This window comes from Metopolophium dirhodum, chromosome 4 (genome assembly GCF_019925205.1).
Source record: "Metopolophium dirhodum isolate CAU chromosome 4, ASM1992520v1, whole genome shotgun sequence".
Lineage (NCBI taxonomy): Eukaryota > Metazoa > Arthropoda > Insecta > Hemiptera > Aphididae > Metopolophium > Metopolophium dirhodum.
Genome location: NC_083563.1, coordinates 16713770 through 16738890, shown reverse-complemented (window position 1 = coordinate 16738890; position 25121 = coordinate 16713770). Strand labels below are relative to the sequence as shown.

Here is a 25121-nt window from a genome sequence, read left to right as displayed (position 1 = left end):
GATCGAATCGACCAGCATCGTTTTCGATATTTTTTTTTCGATCTGTTTGTAATCCAAACAGCACAAATCTCGGCTTTTCGAGCAAGCTGCTAGACTTTACCGTCCACGAATGAGAAGTATTTCTAGGGAGCACAGGATACGCACAGAGATCCCAGGTTCTGAACGCACACGACAGTGTTCTATGTGAATCTATTACCTTTAGCAACCTTAATTTTTCTCTATCACTGACTTTGATAATAGGCATCTTCCAAGTCACTTTAGTAAGTTCAATTGTAATTTTTTTATTTTTTTCAACGGATGCTGTTGCGCCTTCGCCAACAACATGTATCGCATCAAGGTCGGTAGATGCACGATTTAAGTTACTGATTACAATTAAGTAATATTTTTTTATAGTCCTCACAAAATCCGAATAAATGTTTCAGAGGAATACACCCGGTAAATACATTGTTGGACATAAAATTTTTATTATCTTCACTATCCATGGTCGAGTCCCAAGCAGAGTTCTCTAGAGTGTTCAGGTCATTTGGAGTATACGAGCAGTATGCTTTCAAACAAGACGAAATTCCGGGTGATTTTAATTTCTGTATTTCTATTCCGTTTATTTCATATCGCATTTCAGAGAATAAAAATGCCAATCCATTATTTGAAAAACGTACATCACCAACAGCATCACTAGGTTTATTCACTTTCCCCTCGATGTAAATATAGCTCTCACACGATAAAGTGTATGAATCCATATTTAAAACACTTATTCTAATTTCATCGTTATTAGATAAAGACATGTTTGAGTACGGTTTGAATGAATGATAATTCATCTGCGTTATTTTACACTCGTCGACATAGTCGGCTGCAACGTCTAAATACGAGTCATCCATAATTATACTTGCAATGATTGGAGAAAATTTAAATTAATTTTCGTGAGCTTGGTCTTGTTTTTTTTCAGTTTAGATATAGATGTTGACTTCTTAACAGCAGGTGGTAAACTGCCAGGTTTTTTGATTGTAGCTCTTTTTATATTAATATTAAATTTGAGCGCCATATCCGCGCGTGATTTGTAAACGGACTGTTATTGGTTCACCGCGAAGATTAAGTAGACATTCGTTTTGATCTTTTAGCACGATATTTACTTTAGTTATTGAAGTCGTGTTGAGACCATAAAAAACTGAATTCCTAGGTACCTCAACAATTTTATATCCAGCAGGTACAGTAGGATACAGCTCGTGTATGATCTGACTCGGTGCTCCGTCACAGAATGAGCCGGTGATTAAGTTACACTCTACTTTTATACAGTTTATTTTCATTATGTTGACAATATTTTCAGATTCATGAGTAGCACCAGTAGTATATCGAACATTTCTAAAACCTAGCAATTTCGCTATGCTATTATCGACTCCTAAATCAACATCATGGCTGCACGATATCATACACTTTAATGTTCTGCTGTTTGCTTTTAATTCAAACATACTGACATAGTCGGGCATCATTTTTTGTATAATAGACTCTAACTGATCCAACTCATACGTCCTCGTAGGTATAATTACGTACTCATTTTCATCGACGAAATTACGGAAGGCAATAGTATTGCAACCAGGTTCTATGTTTGGTATAGAATTATTTGTCTGTAAACTCAAAAGACAAATCTGTGCAGTATTTTCTACTTCCAACGGTGGGAAGATCTCGCATGACAACTCACTAGAGTTTCCGTTTAACGTTAATGTGAACATGATAAAAACTTTAAACACAAGTGTCCACAGTTTGTGGTATTATATTTCTGTTCTCTGCTGTAATTGAAATGTATGTCACATCCGAGAAAATATTTTTGTACTTCTAATGGTGGAGGTAAATTTCCAAAACTGTCGTAATATTCGACTTTTTTTCCGATTTTTTTATACGCTACCCAATGCGTTCCTGTACCGTTTTCCGCATCCAAGTTAATAATCGCAGATTCTTGACGTTTAGGACGTGTAGATAACCTATCTCTGGTAAACACGCCGATGAAATGAGGTATTTTCATTAAACGAGCGATTTTTATAAGTTCAAAATCGTACAACGCTCTACTGGGTAACGTAGATATTAGTTTTTTTTAGCTTTGGCACCCCCTCCACTTTTAAATGGTGCGAGGTACAAACCGGAACCAATTTTGTATGAGTTGCCTTTATACGGTGTTAGATATAAACCTTTACCCAAATGGGATGGAGTGTTTCTATTAAATTCATTGGCCATTTTTACAACGTTGGCTACACCACCAGTCAGGGCTCCCAGAGCTGACAACCCGGCGAAAATCGGAATGAGTGGCAGTACTCTATACTATAACGTCTATAGGCCAGTGTGTGTATTTTGTCCTTTAACACCACCCTCTTATCATCGTAGCTGTTGTATGTTAACTTTTTTGTCGGTGGTGTGACTGTACGCATGCGCGAATATATGTGTTGTAAACGTATCGGATCGGAGGATATGGAGGATCAGAGGGGGTCATATGATGAGAAGGATCATATGATCACAATGAACAGAGTGATCAGTGTTTTCGAATCGGCTATTATATCCTCCCAGCAAAATGAATTGAATCAATATGAAAATCGTTCAGATATTTTTAACAGTGTAGCTGGTTCGTCGTATATTCAGCTTCGTACTTCTATTACAAAAATGGGGGGGGGGGGGCAACGATCAATCCGCAGTACACTGATCAACATTGTTTTAAATGAGCCATTCTGGCTAAGCACATGACAGAGCCAAATAAACATCGAGTAGGAGATAATTATTACCGACATGAGAATAAATATAATTTCACAGGCTTATCATTCCCTAACCGTAGAGCGAAGTTAAAATATTCGGAAAAAATAATCCGACAGTCTCTATAAATATTTACGGAAACAAAAAAATATCTCATCCGTCTTCAAAATATCCGAGTCATCACATTTTTCCATTAAAAGTGGTAGAAAATGAAAAAGCCGATCATTTCGATTTAATTTTATACACCGAAGGTGAAAAAAGCCACTATGTATATATATCAAATTTTTCACGATTAATTCGTTCGCAAATAACTAAACACGGGCATTCAAAATATTTTTGTAAGCGATGCTTCACGATCAAACGTTAAAATATAAACTAAGCGGGCGGCCAGCACTTGAGCAGAATAAATTAATTTGTGGAGCACATAGCCGATTCTACCCAGAATGCCTGATGTTGGCGCAACACTTGAATTTGAAAACTGGCAACATGCTCAACGACATCCGTTCACTATTTACGCCGATTTTGAAGCGCTACTAGTGAAGACTAATGAGAAAAGGGGTAAACATACGACTGTAATACATAACCAAAAACCTATGAGTTATGGGTTCTTAGTCAAGGCGTCCGAAGAGCTCATTGAGCGATAATATGTAATAATATGAATAATATGTAGGTCATACGACTGTAACACGTTATACGCTCGTGTCTTAAAATGTTTGGTTTGGGTGGTTGAGGTCATTCAGCGGTGACCTTGCAAGTTAGGGTACAGTCGGCGGCCGACAAATGTATGTGCATGTGTGTGTATGTTTTTGTTTGCGTTATATTATCATATACGTATCACATTATACACGAATATTTTTTAAGTAATTACTTTCCGACGTATTACGTACCTACACATATAAATTTAATAATTATTAATATAATATTATGATAACTGCTCACAGAAATCTGAAAACTGATAACGCGGGATAGGGTTGTGCAATGTGGAGGGTACAACAGCCGGGGTGGTGGGGTCGGTCGGCCGAAGCCGGGTAGCATGTGGTGGAGGTCTGCTGTGGTGGAGTGGTGTCGGTGATGGTCTCGCCGGGGTGGAGTGGTGTCGGTGGCGTGACTGTACGCATGCGTGAATATATGTGTTGTAAACGTATCGGATCGGAGGATGTGGAGGATCCGAGGGGATCATATGATCACAATGAACAGAGGGATCAGTGTTTTCGAATCAGCTATTATATCCTACTCCCATTGGCATCTGCCATGCCCGGGTGGGAGAAGGCGGAACTTCTCTCCGGACACCGTGATTTGCCCGAAGAAAAATTCCGCCCGCAGCCGAGGTTTAGAACCGACGCCTTATTCCGCTTGGCCACTCCGTCCCCCTATAGTTGTTATTATAAACTATTCATTGTTATTGGGAGTAGATATTTTTATTATTATCAGCTTAGTAGTGAACGGTGATATATGGTATACTAGTGTTTATCTATAAATAATTTAGATTTGACCGATTTGGGACTATGTGTGTAGTACGAAAATTTGGATATTTTAGGGACTGGGTTCAAAACAAAGAAAAAGGTATCAGATTCACAATTTCTGTATATTAAATCTTGACGACATTTATCTGCAACTATTTTATTTTTTTTATTTTTTAGGTAAAACGAGTTCTATTAGACTGGCTTACCAAACCTACAGTTGTATCGATCGATTCAAAACACCCATTGAAGTGCCCATTTACGGCATTCCAGAGACCCCGATTTATTTCAGAAACTGAAAAATTAAGGATGTACACATTTTTTCTCTGGTAATTTGAACCATATTCAAATCACAACTTATACTTTGTCACATTTTGATCATGATACACGCTTATTGCAGTTAAAAATCAACTATAGTCGGGGACACGAAAAATGATCGCTGCCCGTCACGCGCCAAGCGGCTGTTTTTCTAAAGTGGTTATCAAATTACCAAACTAAAAGCCCGCTTTTTTTTGAAATATATTCATACATTTATCAGAATTTAATAAAGATGGTCCTTCCTCAACATCCTGCTTTGTAGATTTTTTGGCTTCTACACATATACGCCTCAGCGTTATATATGAAACACCACAAGCTTCAGCAGCGACTTTTTGGCTACTTTTGAAGAAGTCTGGTGTCAAATCTTTTTTCTCCGACAGCATTTTAATAAAATTATAAACATTATAAATTATTTTTTTGCTCTGGCTATGAGTGTCACGATCTTTAAACGACATTTTATATATAAAAAAACGGTTTATCAAATAAAAATATTCACAATTTATAAAAACGTGGTACGCACAAAATATATGTTTACTACAGCACAGTGTACAAATGACAGAACAGACAAGACATTGTACGACTGTACAACTGTGCCTGCAGTTCCCCTCCAATATTTAATGTCTATTTTTTTTATAAGGGATATAAGGAATACAAAAGAATTGAAAGAACTACTGCTGGCCTACCCTAAAAAACCGGTTACCGCTCATTATTCATGCCCGTGAATATACGGCAACGTGACGGTACAAAGTTGAGAACCAATGGCCACATGAGTAAGTACGAACAACGGGTCGCGGGTGCCAACGCTCATTTTTCGTGTCCCCGACTATAGTACCGTGGATAATTAAGACACAAACACATTAGGACTAGAGATGGCTCAGAGACGTATGTATATTTCAGCAGCGACTGGCAGTTGAAAAACTCTCTCCTACGTTCTTCCTATAATGCAGGTTGGGCGTGCTCATCAAAACCAAAACTAATTCAGAATGGTCAAAGATTTATGTTTTTATATTATTTTAATTTTATTGTTATTATGGACATGCTCTAGACATAAACTCTGCGCTCTCATTGTATTGCCAACCAAAGACTTGGATGTACAAGTATTCAAAGTGTTTTCATATTATATTAAAAACGCGTTTAATTTGAAAATGCTTCTTTTGGAATCTAAAAACACGACTCTAGAAAAAGAAAAAGAAAGGATCTTAAAATATAGTACCTACCTATAAACATTTTAAGTAACAGAAAATTTACAAAATCATAAATTTAAATATTAACATACCAATTTAATAATTATAGATAGCAGCCTTGCATCTAACCTTGTAGATATCATAGTGACCACTTCAGGTTGGTAAGTTGATCTTTTATATTACACTGAAGGATTTTCTCTGATAACCCTTAGATGTCTTGTCTTGGATGAAGCTGACAGTTTTACCAATATCTTGCAAAATTAATGGCTAGGTACATAAAGTTAATGATAGCTTAGGTAATTTTCATAAATAAAGTTTAATTACCATAATAAATTACATTTAGAAAGTACAAACAGACTATAACATTATTTTGGTTTAGGATATAATGGACCTACAACATGTACTTTAAATACATTGAACAAGTCGCCACAAAGAACACAGAGATTATGATTTTCAGCAATCCTGAAAAATAAAATTTTTGGAAACTCTTTGAACCTAAATTATTTATATCAATTATAAAATTCAGCTTATGAAAAAAAATTGTATTGTTTATCTAAATGTTTGAAATTGGTTACATATTAGTGATGTTACATTAATATTAGAATATTAGAAGAAATATGGCATATACATTTTGTACAAATATTGTTGCCGCCGCAACATAACAACAATATTATTTTTATAGTTTAATTATCACTGGTCATTGAAGACAGCTGGTCTCACACACACATACCACCTTATTTGTATTGTTTTATTTTCGTATTGAATGTGTCTTGTGAGTTATATAATATGTAGATTAAACGTTATCGCACGCCGCCGCGCCGTCTATGCGAATATTATTTAGCACGGCCGCCGTGAATCTGTCCTGTTTTGTACGTCTTACCGAGAACACCGACGTGTGTCAACTATTTTTTATTGTATACTACTCTAAAGGTAAAGGGTCAATATTATAATTTTTAACGTGACAGTGACCAGGCTCGGCCTATATACGTATTAATTCATAATTGTATTATTTTATTATTTTTCTTTATCATTGTGAGCCAAAGGGCAATACTCATTTATTATTTTTTACTGAGTGTGCGTTAATCGTCGAGTATATGTCGCCGTATCGGCACAACCGCATCCTTTATTATTGTGAGCCATAAAGGCATTATTATTATATTTGTCCAGATTTTACGTGTGTGAATCGTCACCTTTTATCATTATATTATTGTTAATTTATTGTAGCATTGCCTTGTATTATTTTATATCATCTTTCAGCACAGGACCAGCTAGCTAGACTGCGCTCCACAAACTGTGAGTTTTTATTATTATATTATTATTTATCTATACATGATACATCTATACTTCTATACTAATATTATAAAGAGGTAAGATTTGATTGTTTGTTGGGGATAAACTCCGAAACTACTGAACCGATTTTGAAAATTCTTTCACCAATACAAAGCCACATTCTTTGTGAGTATCATAGGCTTATTTAAAAAGGGAAGTGATCACTCCCGGTAGGTGCTCAAACAGGAATTTTAAGATTTACGATAGACATTTTTGTTTTTTAATGGTTGCTATGGGTTATATAATATATAGATAAAAATAATTGTATATACGTTGTTGTTGTTTTTGGCCATGTCACCAGGTGTGCACTTAAGAGGCCATAACTCCGGAACCACTTATCCCACAGCGTACAAACTTCACAGAAACCATATACATATTAATCTTAATATGCACTGAAATTTTTATCAAAATCGGTTTGGTGCATCTTGAGTTATAAAATTTATTTAGAATGTACACTTTTTTTATATTTATAGATTATAATATCAATAGTATTATACTATTATTTAGTATAATTATTACTATTAATTAATAAATAAATATATTCAATGATAATCTATTTATACAAAAATGGAGCGTGAAAAATGTACGTTACCTCATCAATCGAGAACGGCTGGTCCGATTTGGCTCAAAATTTTTTTTAAATTATTCTTCTATAAACCAATAGCGACCTTTATATAAACACTTCCACCGTAAATCTCAAAATTCCTGTTTGAGCACTTCCCCAGGCTTTTATAAATTTGTAGTAGCGTGGTGTTATGATATAGCCTATAGCCTTCCTCGATGAATGGACAACAAGAAAATAATTTTTCATTTCAAACCAGTAGTTCCTGAGATTAGCACGTTCAAATAAACAAACTATACAGCTTTATATATTAAAGTATAGATATATAGATTAATGTTTTTGTGTAGATTAGACCTCTGGGAAGAAGACAGGCTAATTTAAAAATGGTTAAATTTGGTTTTCTTTTATTCATCTGATATTAGTACGGTTAGGTTAGGTTAGGATTTTGTATTAATTGATTATATTAATCCACCATAGGTGGAATTCGACAAACTTGGTATAACTTTGATACTTTAGAGTTGAATCATACACTTACGTACAAACAGCAAGGGGTCCACGATCTACCGCAGATAGATTGCCTACCTGATAATATACTGCTGCGAATCAGAATTTTTATTCCGGGTAACGGAGAAGTTAAGATAAATTTTGAACACCATACACCGAATATTAAATAACGAATTGAACAAATTTTGAGTCATATAGAGCTGGTACATTTAACGGGCAACGAAGTGCACGGGATCAGCTAGTTTATAATATATTGAATCTGTTGAACCATAAGGGCCGCAGATATCTTCTAATTATTATAGTATCGTGTGCCAGAAGTGCCACGTGTTCTTTTTATATTTCATACTTACCTCTACACGAGCTAACAGCTTAAATAGATGGTCAATTTATACATATTTTGTTAGGCCATAAGGGTCGTGCATTATTATTTTGTTAATTATTATATTATTTATGCTGCTAGCTATAAGAGCCGTGCGCTAATTATTATATTATTTATGCTGCTGGCTATAAGAGCCGTGCACTAATTATTTATTACTATCATATTTTTATACAATTGTGTTGCTGTGATTTTATTATATATCTGTGTCATTATTATTATTATTATTGTGAATTATACAACAACAGCAACTTATTACCAGAAACCGTGTTACCATTTTATTATTATTTGTTTTATAGTACACACACCCACATACATACACATATTAATACACGAATACACATAATCCACAACAAGCACTACTACATAGCCGACAGTATTTGCTAGGCGATCCCGACCACTACTGTTCTAGCTATTACAACACTACACACCAGCTAGTCCTCCATTTTATATTTTTTAGACCTAGGTGTTAGTGGCGTAAAAAAAAAGGAGTTTGGTGTCCGGACTCGTATATTATTATTATATACTCCGGCCCGTACAAATATACTTATAGAAAAATACAAATCTTTGGCCTGGGCGAGACTGCTAGTATATATTATATATATTATTTTTTATTTTTATTACCATCAATTATTGTTTTGGTATATTTGTTTTTTGTACAGATTAATTTGCACAGATGATTCATTAGCTCGAGCTATAGACAGTCTTGTAAAGTATTCGAATACAATTATTTTAATACTTTTTGAAGTATTTATATGGTATTCTAAATACAATTGGGTTTTGAGTTTTTAATTTTTTAAGGGTTTTTAAGGGTGTTACAGGTTCTGATTAATGCAGGTGCAAGGCCCTGGTTTAAAGTAATTCCCACTTTAGTAGTATACCTCGATTTTTCAATGTTGAAGTTTCTTCTTTTAATGATTAGCTTGATTGTCGACATAATTTAGGTACCTACAATGTAGGTTATGTTACAACTGATCACTATTTGAATTTCAATAATTTATATTTTAAATATATTATATAAATGCATAATATTGGCCTGTGCAGCTGTACTGTATTTTTAATTACAATTGTTATGCTTATGACTCATGAATGTCGCCAACAGTTATACAGTTTAGCAACTGCAATATAAAACTTTATTACCTAATCATTAATCAAGTAAAATGTAGAGCACTGAACGAGTTGGTTATAATAGTTGTAAACATGAATTTTTATACGTAGTTTATTAATGTATAAACTATAATGTTCTATGAGTTCAAAAGTAGTAAAATGTTAGTATTATAATATTATAATGATTTGTAGAGTTAAAAACTAGTTATAAATTATAATTATTTTCCTGAATGAGCTTTACCATATTTGACTCATATCTTTATTCCATTATTCGATATTTTTATTCCATTCTTAATTCTTTTTATGAATCTACAGATATTAACATATGTCATGATACACTCAATTTACATGTATCGCGTGATATCTATGAGGTTCTTAATTGTATTGTTTCCTAATTATGAGGTAGTTTAACTACTGACTAGTCTAAACTACACTCACCAACTGGTATATAATACAAATGACTAATGACATTTAGCCATTGAATAAGGTTCCTAAAAAAAATTACACAAATAGAATATTCTTAAATTTTAATTATTTACTTATTCAGACAGAAATTTTGTTAGATATTCAACATTATACAATTTAATGAAATAAACTAATATTTTTAGATAAAATGTCCAAAAAAATGTATCGATAACGACGATAACAAGTTTTAATACAAGCCATTTAGCTACAACAAAATGAATGCAAAGTTAGTTTTATATCTAATTTCATAACAAATTGAATATAATATAATAATAATAATAATAATAATTGGCACACAGATTTTGAGTTGATTTTAATAAAAATGTTTAAAGTGCCTTTATAATATAATATATATTATATAATATTATTATTCTACAAAGTTTATGCAAGAAACGCGTGACCCTGTCAGAAGGTGCACCTAAATTAGGTTGAGACCAAATAAATTAGTAAAAATGTTTTTATCATTTTTAAATAATTAATTTATGTTCAGTCTTAATTCTATTATCACAAAAGACAAATAATGTTTTATATATAATGTACTAAACGAAGTTAATAACAAGTTTCGTATAAAATTTAACAATTTACAACACGTTCAATAATGACATAATGTAATGTAATGTTTTGTATTGTGCAAGTGTAAAGCCTACATATACAATATACTAGGTACATAATATTATTATGATTATTATATTATTATTACTAAATTATTTAGGTATTTGACTATTAACACCGTCGAATGAAATCTAGCTGACTATATAATAATTGTATAATATATAAGTGCTCGTTTAGGGTGGATGGGAGTCCCTCATAATTTATAATATTATATAAATAAAATATTTATGCGTACTTCTGATAATTATATCCTAATCGATAAGACATATAAATATTCAGATAGATATGCAAATTTTTTTTTATACATCACCATCCCCCTTCTAATTGTTATCTAATTCGAGCACTATTATATATATATATTATAATAGGTGCGCCGAATTAGATGCTATACAATATGACAAGAACAAAAAGAATACGATACGTATGTAATAGGTAGGTATAGGCACAATACATTTAAAAACGCCTACGAAAAAAAAACAGAAGTTTTCATATAATAATAATAGTTATGTATATTAAAATTTAAAATCATCGACGAGAGCATCGGGAATATTTCGCGTTCGTTAAAAGGACGTTACAGTGACATTTGTTGTATCCGTCTTATAAGTGCGTAACATAGCAAATTTTACGCTCAGAAGAACATGTTTATCTCCGTTAGTTTAAAAATAAGAGTGAATTGACCTCTTATAAAATTTAAAGGTAAGGTTATAATCTAGATAATGACATAGGCTTTTTTATTATATTTTAATTTTAAAGCGAGTTATGAGTATTTTAAGATGTACAAACAGTTTACAATTTTAAAATACACAGAACTTGCTTTGAAATTAAAATACAATAAAAAGCTTAAATCATTGTATAGGTAATAGTCTTATCTTTACATTTTATAAGAGCTCAATTCACTCTAATTTTTAATATAATGGAGATAAATGTGTTCTGCTGAGCGTAAAAGTTGATATGTTACGCACTTGTAAGACAGATACAACAAATGTCACTGTAAAGTCCCCTTAAGAGGTTCGAAAAAACCATAAAGTTACCACATATTTTCAAAATTCCTAGAAGGAAAACTACTTTTCCGTTGTTTTTCTTTATCAACTTAATTTATTTGACGTTTGTGGATGTACGCGAGTGTAACAGAAACAACTGACAATTAATGTCATTAACACTAACTTTATATCAAAATGTTTGTCTTTCGATAATCATTTTTTTACACGGCAAGTTGGGTAACTACCTAGTTTAAATGTATCAGTTCTTTCTGTTACACATATAAGTAAGGATATGCGACGTATGTACATGTATAATAGGGGTAAATGTAAATTACAAAAAATCAAAATAAACCTGTCACGAGCGTGGGGTCGTTTTCCAGGCAGGTATCTACCCAATAAATTATAATAATATATTGAAAATATTTCGGTGAACTCCGTGTTCACTGCTACGTTTACATAATAAAATACATGGGATTATGGTTGTGTACTTGTGTATATCTATATTTACAGAACGTGACAGGAAGAAACGCGCAGGTCGAAACACGATGCAGCTCAGTGCCCCCCCCCCCCCCCCCCATTCATCCCCAGCATCATTAAAGCAATGCAGAAAGCCTTAACTGCTGGTAACGGTGTTCAAATGTCTAGTGCGAATCATACCACTATACCAGCCTGCTGATCCGGATTGAAATAAATACAGTACACAGTTCAATCCGGATTATACGCCGACCAGCCTGAATTGTCCGAAAAATCTGTTTCGAGATTTAAACGACCGACCAGCCATTTTTTGGACTTAGCTTATTATGCAGTGTGAACATAACTCATAATATCATTATAGGATATACGATATGCACATGTGTCTGTAGCAGTTGTCATACTATATTTGTCTTTTGACAGTCCATTTTGGCGATCTCGTCCCGAGAAAAATGTCAAAAGTCAGGGTACGTGTTCGAATATAATATATAGATCGAATCCGAAACCCGGATTATTATAATAATAATATATTAATATCATTTAATTATCTCTTGCACCAAACTTTAATACTGTGATGTTATTATTATTATTTACTACCTTCGTTTAAAATCCGTGGGTATACACGCATTGCATTTTATATTTTTATCGTTGTTGAGGGATTGTGAGAGGGTGTAGATAGGTAGAGCGGTACAATGACGTGAGTACAATATGTATCTACCTATTATATATTATACCATGTGATCCGTTTAACGTAAGACACTCATTATTTCTAAAACTATTAATGCTTTTGAAAATATTATTTTCAATATATACCTATTATAAAAATGGAATTTTAAACATGAAGATTATGAGGTAAGTATTTCAAGTTTATTTGAGCAGAGTAAGTTGGTACCTACTCCTGGTAGTCGGCAAAATGTTAGTCCACTACTCTGCTCATCCATACTTTAAAGTTTAAGTACTTATAATACCTACTTATAAATGAATTGTCCAAAACTCTATTCTTATAAATCGAAATACTCCAAATAATATTCTGTTTCGAAATATGAAATTTAAAATGTATGTTGATATTCAAGAGTAAAATCATAATTTTTCCAGAAATGTTGTTTTGTAACGATTAATAAATTATAATTTTGTAAATGTTAGTGTTACCTGAAATAATGAAAAGTGTCCAACGCTAAATGGATCTCCCCGCGTATACAAACAGTGCGGTGGTGTCGCTTACAATTTATTAGTTATAACTTATAATACTAAGGTAGGTGAGGTACTCAAAACGTCCTATCCTCCACGGAAGGCTACGACTGTAGGGTGAGCGTGACGGACGCGACCGCTTCGTTGAGCAAAGCGACCACCTGATCGTGTTCCATGCCGTCCACCGGCACGCCACCGACAGCCAAAATCCTGTCGCCGCGGCACAGCCCGCTCGAGTCGGCCGCGCTGTCAGGGAACACCGTCTTGACGTAAATCGGCAGATGGTCGTGACCGCCGACGATGCTGAACCCGAACCCGTCCATCCTACGAACCATCGTCACGGTGCGCGTTTCTGCCATTGACGCCGCCGAGTCGCTGTTTGATCATAATAACGAAAAAAAATACAAAAACACTACATTAATTATAGTCGATATATGTAATAATATTATTGCGTCGTCAAATACCAATTACCATGATATTAGTATATGGTACCTAATCGATAGGTAAATAATGTTATATTATATTTTAAAAGGTAAGTCGATCGACATATTATGTTGAGTACACCTATGTGCTTATAACTGCAGGTTTTTAAACCCAAGTAAGGGGGACCGCATACGGCTACTCGGTGGTCCACGGAGTAGGCTCTCATTTTATTCCTCCCAATAACTCATGAATAATTGTTTAAAAATAATTTAAAATACTCGATGACTTATGCAATCGCTGTTTAAAGTTGAAATTATTGTAGATATTTAAAATTAAAATTCAATTTTTTAATGCATTTATGAGTAATAATGAAAATTGTTTTAATTTGAATTCTACATTTATCATAGGTATTAATATGAAACGCGGAAACACCCAAATTATTTTTTTGTGGACGTCAACATTATAGTTATTGATGATTAAAAAACTCGTTAAAGATAGGTAATATAATTGATTTATGATCAAAAGAAATGACACCCGGTTTTCATTCAAGTAAATTAATCGAACTTTGATGTACCTATATTATATTTAATTATTGACATCCACGTGCAGAGCAATAACATTTTTGATTCCATTGCCACTAAATATTTCTGAGAGTCTGGATTATTATAATTAGTTCACGATAACAACTAAATCCCATTAAAATTTTAAATAATAAAATCAAAACAAAATTTTAAAAATTGGTTGGAAAGGGGTAAGAGTCTATGGCTATACTTGTTATCTTAAAGAGGTTTAAAAATGGTTTAGAACTGACATATCATATTGTGAATTCTGATATATATTAATATGTATTTGTCCATATTTCATTGGAACCAGCTGCAGGGAAATGATAATAATCATGCCCCGCTCTCCTGTAATTTATGAATAGTAATTGTAATTTATCACTTCATATTATTGTGCCGGAAGTTAGATTTTTTTGTGCGGGAGGTGGGGAGCTTCGGAGGTGTTCTATGTGTCATCGTTGTCTGATGATAATCGCTTGTGCTTGTCTTGATCATATTATCGTTGTTCTGAATTTCTAATGTTATATCATATACCTACTCTATCCTTGAAGCCCATATTGTAAGGGAGTTATTGAAAACGTACAAATTGTAAATACCTATATAGTGATGTAAAAATATAATATATATGGCAAATTATAAACGTAAACTAAAGATGTGTTTAGAACTATTGAAACTATTATAGATATAAAGGTACAATTCAGTAAAATAAATGTTATTTTCTAAAATAAACAAGTAATAAAATATCATAATATAAACCTGAATGGGTGTAATATAGGTAGTCAATATTAAAAACAAAAAAAAAGTCGAAGGAAAGAATATAGTAGTATTGTAGGGTGTGAAAATAAGATTATATTTGACATTTGATACATAAGCACGACCATCTTTCTCCGCCTCCAACAATTTGCCATTTGCGTATTAAGCATACATTCTTAATTAATAAAACCAGTTGACGAGACACGACTTTGCAGTTTTATGCAAAGTGCTGAAGTGTTTATATTGAAATAAATCTATATCATGGGCTGCAACGGAGCGTTTTACACGACTTTGTAGATGCTATAGGTATTAGGTATGCGCATTGCAAAATCGATGAGATTTCACAATAATAATAATTTTTTGATATATTATAGGTGTACCTTTATCTCTATATATACCTTTATCTATATCGACAACTGCAACAGCAGTATTATTCGCATATCTTAATAGGCACGCCTAGTACTGTACGTACCTACCTACCCAGGGGCACTCTCAAGTCAATTCCATGGAGAGGGGGGGGGGGGGGGGGTAAAAAAGTTTTGACTACCGCTTTTAACAATTAACAACATTTATAAAATTTCTAATAGATAAATAATCTATTAGGAAAAACAGAACATCTCACAACTTACGGAGGGGACGCGCCTGTACCTACCTAACTAATACTGTATGTAGTAATAATGGTTCCATAATAATATAAGAACACCGCCGCCCCTAGTCGATTACAATATGATGATGATGATATATTATTATAAAGGTATACAAACGGATAGTTAGGTATTGTCTGATATACACACACAAGGCCGATCGGCAAATTTGTGATCAGCAGCAACACATTGGCATATTATAATAGATCTATCCTACCGTCTCATTAAGCAACTACGACTCGCATGGTTATTAATTTATTATAATATGCTACGTGGCCCCGAAACACAACTGGCAATTAACCGAACTGTGCGCGTTAACGCGTTTAGCCACACCAATGCGATAAAAATATATAGTAAGTAATAAAATATTAATATATATTATATACAATAATAATAATAACAAACACAGAACAAAAAAAAAAAGTTTGTAAAAACTCACAACGACCATAATTCATGCAGTATAAACAAATAAAAAATCATCTCAGACGACAACAATACGAATGCACGCAAATAATACCTATTACATAATAGTAACGAGTTGATAAGTGGCTCGTAATTATTATACGTAACTCGTTACTAATTTACTATACACGTATATAATATCATCGGAATATAAGTTCTACTATAACAATATACACATATTATACACACGACTATATAGTAATTATTTCTACTGTGAACATTCCACAAAGGCATTTTACTTACAGAATATGAAAATCATTTTCTACACGTATTTCCGGAGGTTAGCATGAAAAAACAATGTTATATTGAGATTCTCGACCAGTATAGGTATCACATTATTATATATTATATTATTAATGTGACATAATTCCGACGGATTTGGTTCTTCGTTTTTAAGTTCTTTTGACTGCTCAACGCTTGTCATTGTTCGCGATATGCATTCATATCTCATATACATATATATTATAATTTATAATAATAAACACTAGGTAGTAGGTGTGTATATGTATTGCATGTATATCAGTGGCATAACTATGGCTATATAGGGAGTAAGGACCGCCGATATTTTCCTACTGTGGCGACTGGACCCAAACGTTAACCAGTCACTGATTCAAATCCTATTATATATTTTGTATAAAATAGAGTTTATTTTTTTTATAGAAGCATTATGTTTTTATGGCATAACCCACCACTTTCACAAAATGTCAAACTTCAAATTGTCCAAATAATGTATAATTGTTTAAAATGAAAAAGAGATCGGTATAGGTACTCGTAATGTACAATATTTTACTATCTATACCTATTTGAGCTGGATACATGAAAATATATGATTTTTTTCCCCCGATAAAGCCAAAAAAAAATTTGATCGTCGGGCGGATAAGTAACGCCTTTTTCCTTTTACTGTAATAACTAATTACATATTATATAGCATAGTTCTTAAAAACGAATTATTCATTTCCCATACCTTTCGGGCCTATACCCGTCCAGCGCTTACACGCGGTGGGGAAGGGAAAGAGGGAACTGAAAAATGTCACTACCTGTAGGTCAAGAAACCTGCAAAGTTACGCCACTGATATAGATAATAATATACAATATTTAATATCGACGCTTACTTGTCCGAACTAGACGTGGACGAGCGAGCTTTGAGACGACCCATTTTCAAAGTGACTCGGCCCGACGCCGTCTTCAGCACGGCAGCGGCTTCTTCTTGAGATGCGTTCCGCAAGTCTTGGCCGTTGACCGCCAAGATCTGATCGCCTTTCATCAGACGGCCGTCAACGCCGGCCGCACCACCGACCACCTGTAAAAATACGTAAGTACTATATATATAGATAACCATGCACTATGCTGGTATTACTGTACTAGGTAACCGGTTGGTATATAATAGGTGTGGTAAATGGAAATCCGAAATTCTCCCGCATTTTATTATTATACCAAGACGGTCACAATTATACGTCCTTCATGGTGTATTAAACAATATTATTGAATACAGAATGAATATTTGTGAGATGCTATAGAGTATAAGACTATTGTTTTCTAATCTCGCGTGTTCCATGTACACGTGCATAAAAAAATTTATTTTTACTATTAAACCATTTATGGAAATTGTTAGTGCATTTGTACATAGCGTTTATATTATAAGCGTCGTACATTTATTTTTATTTTATTATTCTTGTTTTTTAGAACTTTTAAAATCCACGCCACTACGTTATGTTTACCACACGGGAAATATCACTTACAATGTCCGATATAAATATTCCCGAACCGGATTTCCGGCCCACTATGCTCAGTCCTAGACCTTTGCTGGGCTTTTTTGTCAATTCCACATCGAACGCGTCCGTGATATTCGTCGTGTCAGCGGAAACACGACCATTTTCGTCTGGAACGCACGACTCGTCTCTCAGCACGACCATGGTCACCTTTGGGAAATTCAATGTAAATAATATGTTATATGTAAGCAAATAGATAATGCTACATATGGCTGTGTGCAAGTATGTACAAATATGAAATATTATAATAATATACTGCCATATTAGTACCGTTTGACGTGCGTCTCGGAATAAAAGTCTTTGCATGTCATTATAATAATTCCAAGGCGATTCTCTTTTAATGCGGTTTTTTGAGGTTTCAAAAGATATCTAAATTCTTACTATATTTAGGTTTTTAATTGTAAATTCCCAAGTACCATTTATTAGAATTCGGCTGCATAAATTTAAAGTAAATTTAAATATATTATTTCATTTTTACAACTGCAGCATTTAAAGTTTAGATAAACTGCAGAGTTCAGTAATTGCGGCACCAATTGTCAGAATATCCTCTTCTACCTTTTATTAAATCTTATCTAAACCTAAAATGCTTATAAACAAAGAAAAAAATCGGAATATTGTTGGTAAAGTTATATTTTTTTCTTAGCAAAAATATTGTCGGTAAAAAAGGCGTAAAGACGATTTATCCTTCTTCTCAAAAACACAACAATTGCAACTGGGACACTGGCAAACGAGTGTTCTCCTTCGCTTCAGTTTTAAAGGAATTATTTTTCAGATATAGATAGGTATATTTTTAATAATCTTATAATCTTATAAATAATATGCATGATGCCATGAATCATGTTATAATCTGCCGTGTCGAAATGTTTCAGGGCACATCTAATATTATTATAACTAGTATACCTTTGCCGGCGTTTGCCGTAATACACCCAACGCTTTGATATGCGTTATGCTCCTAAAGTCTTCCCCGTTCACCTCCACCAACTGATCCCCGGGCCTGAGTCTGCCGTCTTTAGCTGCGGCTCCGTCTGGATATACCTCGTGAATGATGACCACGTCCTTATAACATACACATATTATAATAAATAAAACATAATATAATGTACCGCAAAACATAATACTATAGCAGATTGCAGTGACACGACAACACGCGACTCGGATATTTGTTTCACAAGCACGCAAATGGTTTTTATATATTATAGATTTATAGCCTACAGCCGCTATATGTTTATAGCCAGATAGCCTATAGGTATTTATTGTATATAATCATCATTATTATTGTTAGTTATTAGTTAATGGCTATTATTACCAGTAATGTATCAGATCCGCCTACTATGCTGAGACCCAAGCCGACTTTGTCCTTGTTGATTTCGATCGTCGATTCAAAACCTGGTTTTATTGGGGCGGTCGCAGGATCTGGTGGCGGTTCGACTGAGTGGTCCAAACAAACGGGTGATTGAGATTCTAAGATTTAAAATGGTTTTATTAATACTACTCGTATACACGCGTACAACTGTACAATTATTTTTATTAGTTTATTTTTAAAATGTTACTCACAGAAAAAAATAATTAATAACAATGATCCATGCGAACGTATATGCAAGAGCGTAGGTAATCATGCAGCAAAAATTAAATAAATTATATTATATAGCTTAATGTAACAGAAACAAGACAAAAAAAAAAAATAAAACGAAATATATTTTCGAAGATCGAATAGCCACAGACTTACTCGGTTTTTCCGGTTGTTTAGGTTTATCGGCGGTCTTCTGGTCCGCAGCCGTCACGCCCTCGTCTTTACGTGGGTTACATACCACTAGCGTTACGACACCCTCAGTCTTCTTCAGCAATGATGACGCCTGCAAAATTACGTTTATTCAATGAAAAATCGGGTTCTGAATTTTTTATGTATACATTAGATAGTACTATGCGTGTCGTTATTGTTATAACTTATTTTTATTACTCACTGCGTCGTACGTACTCCCCAGAAGTGTGTCTTTATTCACAGCCAAAATCAGATCGCCTACCGTCAAACCAGCCTGTAAAGGAAGTATAGACATGTTTGGCGTAAGAATGTTTGTAAAATAAATTGTATTATACTATTATATTATGTCGGTAGTAGATAAACCCATTTTTTTTGTGGCAAATATTTGCACAGCTGAAATGACGTGTAACTATATTATAACATTATTTTATTATTATTATTATTATTATTATTATTATTATTACTATGTATTATGTTGCAGAAAAATGCACAAAAATATAACATAGCGTTTTCCCAAAAACCATCATAATATAGTATTAACCTGTTCAGCTGGGCTTCCTTCTTGTATATCGGATATGAATATACCCGTCCCGAGTTCCGCGTGTTTCCCCTCTAAAATCATTATGCCCAGACCATGAGGACTCTGCAATAAAAATACAAAACGTTATTGCTATTATTTTAGTAAGCATTTTTTTTTTTTTTTTGAATGACATACATACTACATACGGTATTATATTATTAAGTGTGTCAAAACTCTATAATATATGTTCAAACTTAAAACACTCGCAGCAGTGGTCAGACGTCATACACATATAATATATTATATTACATTAAACGTGTTTAATAGTATAAAACGCATGCACAACGAAAATATAACGGTCAATGATTACACTTTATATATTATATTCTACTATGCATATTATATGTTTTAGCAGGAGGGCAAACGTTTTGAGTGCTGCAGTATTGCAATGATAACGAAGATCGTTGAATAACTGACACGTCCTAGAGGTAAGTACTATAACTACTAAGTACCTACACACTACATCGTATTATATTATATTCCTACTTATTTTATGCATACATAAATACATAAATATCGTTCCCGTTTCAATAAATAAGGTAATATCAGATACGTACGCAGATTCATCGGAATAGAAGTATGGTAAAATCGCGAGAATTCAATTAATTTATGTCAAAGGGGTAGTGTTCAGGGATGCTATAATCACACGCTATAGTTTAATTTCAATGCCCACAGTTGGCTAGCTCCAAAACGAAAAGGATTAAACAAAATGTCTTCAACTTTTTCTAAACAATCGATATAACATTACAATATAATTAATAATTAGGTATAATATCTTTTATAATACAATTTGTACTTCATAATCAGGAAATAATAGAATGTTAGTTTTAGCTCTATTATATTATTTAAATATTTTTAAAAAGTAAATTATTGATAAACACGCTAGTTGACAATTTTTGTTGTTTTATTCCAAAAGTGAAAAAAAAATGTTGTTTAAATTTTTAAAATTCACCGAATGAAGTAAGTACATCTTTATATTCTATTTAATATGCTTTTTAATGCTGATATTTTTAAGCCGTAGTTATAATTTGTAAAATACCAGTTGGTTCTTCAGTCTGAACCAATTTTTGTTAAGAATGTATGTATAATATGTATAAAGTTAAAACTGTATACAATTTAATAACCATTTATCAAGCACTTACAAAGGGTGATTTTTTAAACATGCTCACCTCCATTTTCCCCCTTAATATTACATTTATTCAAGTTCTGATTTTTAGAATTTTTAAAATCTTTAATCCTAAAGATTTTTTTTTTCAAATTCTTGATATTTTTTGTATTACTTGAGGAGAAATATAAGAACCTCCCCAGAAATTTTTACTGTAAATTATTTAGAGGGTAATTTTCTTGAACATTTTGATGGATCTAAATGAAAATTCTAATAAGTAGTTTCTGAGTTATTAAAATGTTTGTACTAAGGGTAATAAATCCTTAAATATGGTTTTATAAAAATATAAGCTATATATAATATTTGATGTACTATTCATTATACTTCCCTGACAGAATTTTAATAATTTAAAGAGGATGTCAGCGCACTATTTGTTTTTTCTCTCTGGCCCACGTGCAACATAGACAAAACGCATTTACGCAGAATCATTTTTTCTATGTTTTAAAGTAATTTTTGGGGCTTTGGGGCTTAGATGATTTGAAAAATTTAGTAATTACTATTGATCTATCAATATAAATAATTTGTTAAGAGGATTTCAGCGCACTATTTGTTTTCTCTCTCTGGCCCACGCGCAACATAGACAAAACGCATTAACGCAGAATCATTTTTTCTAAGTTTTTATATAATCTTAGAGTAAAATCCCCTATTACAAAAAAGATAGAGATAATATTTTTGAAGGAATGACATCGATTTGTCTAAATATTGTCTCAAATCAATTTAAATATAATTTAAATTTACAACATTTTTTGAGTACTTTGAAAGTCGAATACAAAGTCAAACAACAATAAAATATAAAACCGATAAGTCATTCCCTCATAAAATATTATTTTCCATCTTTTTTTTTAATGGGTGATTTTACTCTAAGATTATATAAAAACATAGAAAAATTGATTCTGCAAATTATTTAACAAATATAACAAATTTAACAAATTATTTATATCGATAGATCAATAGTAATTACTAAATTTTTCAAATCATCTAAGCCCTAAAGCCCAAAATCTACTTAACCCATTGCCATAGACATATTACCCTTAATACACAAAGTTGTATAACTTAAAAACTATTCGTTCAAAGTTTGTTTTAAATACATTAAAATTCTCAAAAAAAATATCAGCTGAATAATTAAAAGTGAAAAAGTGGGCTCCTATTTGAAAAACAGAAGTTTGTATTAACAGAGGATCATCCTTAAGTGGTACAAAAAATCGCAAGTATTCGAAAATATGGTCTCCATTTGTATCTAAAAAATTTTAAATCAGAATTTGAATATACGTATAATAATAATTTAAGTACAAAAATATGGCGAGGATGCTTAAAACATGACTCTGTATATTTCAAATATATTATTACTACAATAATTTGAATACATTTTAATTTATATTATTTTTAAATGCAATCATAATATTTTGTAAGTAATTGATATAAATGTATTGGGATAGACATATTTAAATTTTAAACTCTATACCAGGCAATATCTAGTGATAGAAAAGATGTCGATAATCGACCGTCGATTCGTAATAAAATTACGGTGGTAGCACGCCCCGATTTAATCTGTGAAAGTTGCAGAAAAACATGCTGAAAACACACATATAATTACAAATACATTCATCGCTCAGCTCAGAATCTAGAATACAAAATTAGCGAAATCCGAATAAATGAATACCTACGTAAAATAAACATGGCTAACTATTGAAAAATAAATACTTTTGTAATTAAATATATAAACGCTATAACTATTATTTTTAACTACTTATTAGCAAATGTATATAGGTACCAACAAATTAGAATTTTCTTGAATGATAAAATTAAAAATACGAAACATTATTTTTGGAAGGTATAGGTAATAGGTAGGTAATAATATACCCCTTATTTTAGTGTTAAGAAAATGTTAAACAATTATTAAAAATAAAATCAATACGTAGACTTCAAAAAACGGCGTACTTCAAATGTTTAAAAGGTATCTAATAATTTCACTATTTCTCTCCCCCCCTCCCCACCTAAATATCATCACTATAGTTGCGTCAATCAATTCCAATAACACATCGAGGGGTTACTATTTTACTAAATTAAGAAATTGCATTCTGAAATAATTAGAAATAATTATATAAATATCACATTCTATCCTTATTTTCAATTTTTTTTCGGAACGATTTGCCCTCCTACTTTCGATATGGGTTACATTTTTTTTTTAACGCAACGTTTATTATATGATATAATAATATGTATAAACAAAATAATAATAAACAAAACAAATTATACACAGAAATAAAAACCATCATTCAACGATCCAGTGTACTGTGTTCTTTTACCTGTTGTGTGGGTGAATTTGTGATTTGGCCTTCGTATGTAAAACTGATACAGGGCTATAGGAAACATATCAAATCAACTGTACTACACAACATTATATATAAGTGATTAACCCTGTGATCATTTTTTGAGCGTGTTTATTATATACGAATACATAATTTAGGTGTATATATATATATATATATGTATTTAATATATATATATCTAATGTTTTGGGTATGGGACAAATTAAATGCTGTGTTGGTGTGAACAAAACTCGGAGGTTTTTTTTATCAATTTCACAAATTGTATAATATATTTAAATGATGTAGGTCTAAGATATACAGGAATAAGAGCCAAGTGCCCATAATTATTTTATGCAGGAGTGTTATTTTATATTTTACATGGTTATAGTGTTTATATAGATTATAGGTAGGTATATAATTATAATTTATGTTTATAGGAAACATCTAAAAAGAAATATTTACCTTCTTCATAGTAACGATCCGTAGGCCTTTGTAGTTGGCATACTTCTCCTCTGGTGTCTGCCAAAAAATCCATTATTTTAATTGTTATTGAATACAAGAGATGAAAATACTATAAAACTAGTTTAGTTACTAACCTCGTCATCTAGTGTTATAGGAAACTGAGTGATCGGTCGCACCGCTAATTCGTCCAGGGCCGTAGGTTTCCTGCAAAACAAATTTAGTAATTAGGTTAAAATATTGGGTACACGAAAATGTCTGACTTAAATCATTAAGTGGTCTAGACGTAAGTGGACGGTGTTGAAAAATGTAATCCATTAAAAAACGTTCTATATAAATGAACACTACAATAAATAATATAAAAACCAGAGTTTACCTTAGCACAATTATTTTGTATATTGGTCCCGGTATACCTTTGATTATGGCTGAGGCGTTTAGGTGACATCTTCCGTGTAAAACTACTCCATTAACCTAAAAAAAATGATTTTCAACGTTTAAAAGTTTTTAATCCATTAGGTAAATTAGAACATTTTGATAGATTCGTTACTTAGAAACGTAAATAAATTATGTATAGCGGTGAACTACATATTATATTTATTTTTTGCGTGTAATATGGTCAGAGGGGACGCCAATCACAAGTCGAATAACATTAATACAATCCACAAATATTTTTGTCATCGTATTATGTAAAAAGTAAAATATACTATAAATATCGTGTAGTTATAAATTAATTGTAAAAAATGCATTTTCATAATATTTTTGCTATTTTATAAATAATATTACATGTTCTATTACGAAATTAAAACACTTTTCACCCACCTGGTAATTTAATGTTCATATAATCATATTTTAATACCCATAATAGAAGCAGGGCAATTGATCCGCCACTCACCAGGATAAATAGTTATTAATTTAGATAAATTGGTAAGTATTACTTTGCGTGTTGTGAGTG

General features: G+C 32.3%; 2 protein-coding genes across 10 annotated transcripts in view; both read right to left on the bottom strand.

The window, feature by feature from the left end:
- Positions 1 to 359: 359 nt before the first annotated feature.
- On the bottom strand, positions 360 to 875 carry LOC132943562 (uncharacterized). The gene has a single exon (XM_061012598.1). It carries the CDS (start codon positions 873 to 875, stop codon positions 360 to 362), a length of 516 nt encoding a protein of 171 aa, XP_060868581.1.
- Positions 876 to 10079: 9204 nt separating this feature from the next.
- Positions 10080 to 25121, bottom strand: part of LOC132943966 (multiple PDZ domain protein-like) — a 71076-nt gene continuing 56034 nt past the window's right edge. For 4 of the 9 annotated variants that reach the window (XM_061013145.1, XM_061013146.1, XM_061013148.1 and 1 more), the window contains 12 exons: positions 24546 to 24640; positions 24307 to 24376; positions 24173 to 24229; positions 23708 to 23761; positions 20198 to 20299; positions 19859 to 19930; positions 19624 to 19750; positions 19204 to 19358; positions 18798 to 18953; positions 17868 to 18047; positions 17241 to 17428; positions 10080 to 13661 (listed from right to left, as the gene is read on the bottom strand). In XM_061013145.1, the coding sequence (XP_060869128.1) occupies positions 13391 to 13661; positions 17241 to 17428; positions 17868 to 18047; positions 18798 to 18953; positions 19204 to 19358; positions 19624 to 19750; positions 19859 to 19930; positions 20198 to 20299; positions 23708 to 23761; positions 24173 to 24229; positions 24307 to 24376; positions 24546 to 24640 (1527 nt within the window). In that variant the 3' untranslated portion in view covers positions 10080 to 13390. Of the gene's footprint in view, positions 13662 to 16371; positions 16391 to 17240; positions 17429 to 17867; positions 18048 to 18797; positions 18954 to 19203; positions 19359 to 19623; positions 19751 to 19858; positions 19931 to 20197; positions 20300 to 23707; positions 23762 to 24172; positions 24230 to 24306; positions 24377 to 24545; positions 24641 to 25121 lie in introns of all 9 variants that reach the window. The other 5 variants (XM_061013153.1, XM_061013152.1, XM_061013151.1 and 2 more) reach the window with 4 other exon arrangements.

Coding starts and splice junctions, on each gene's coding strand:
- LOC132943562 (XM_061012598.1), bottom strand. CDS start 875: ATGGATGACTCGTATTTAGACGTTGCAGCCGACTATGTCGACGAGTGT.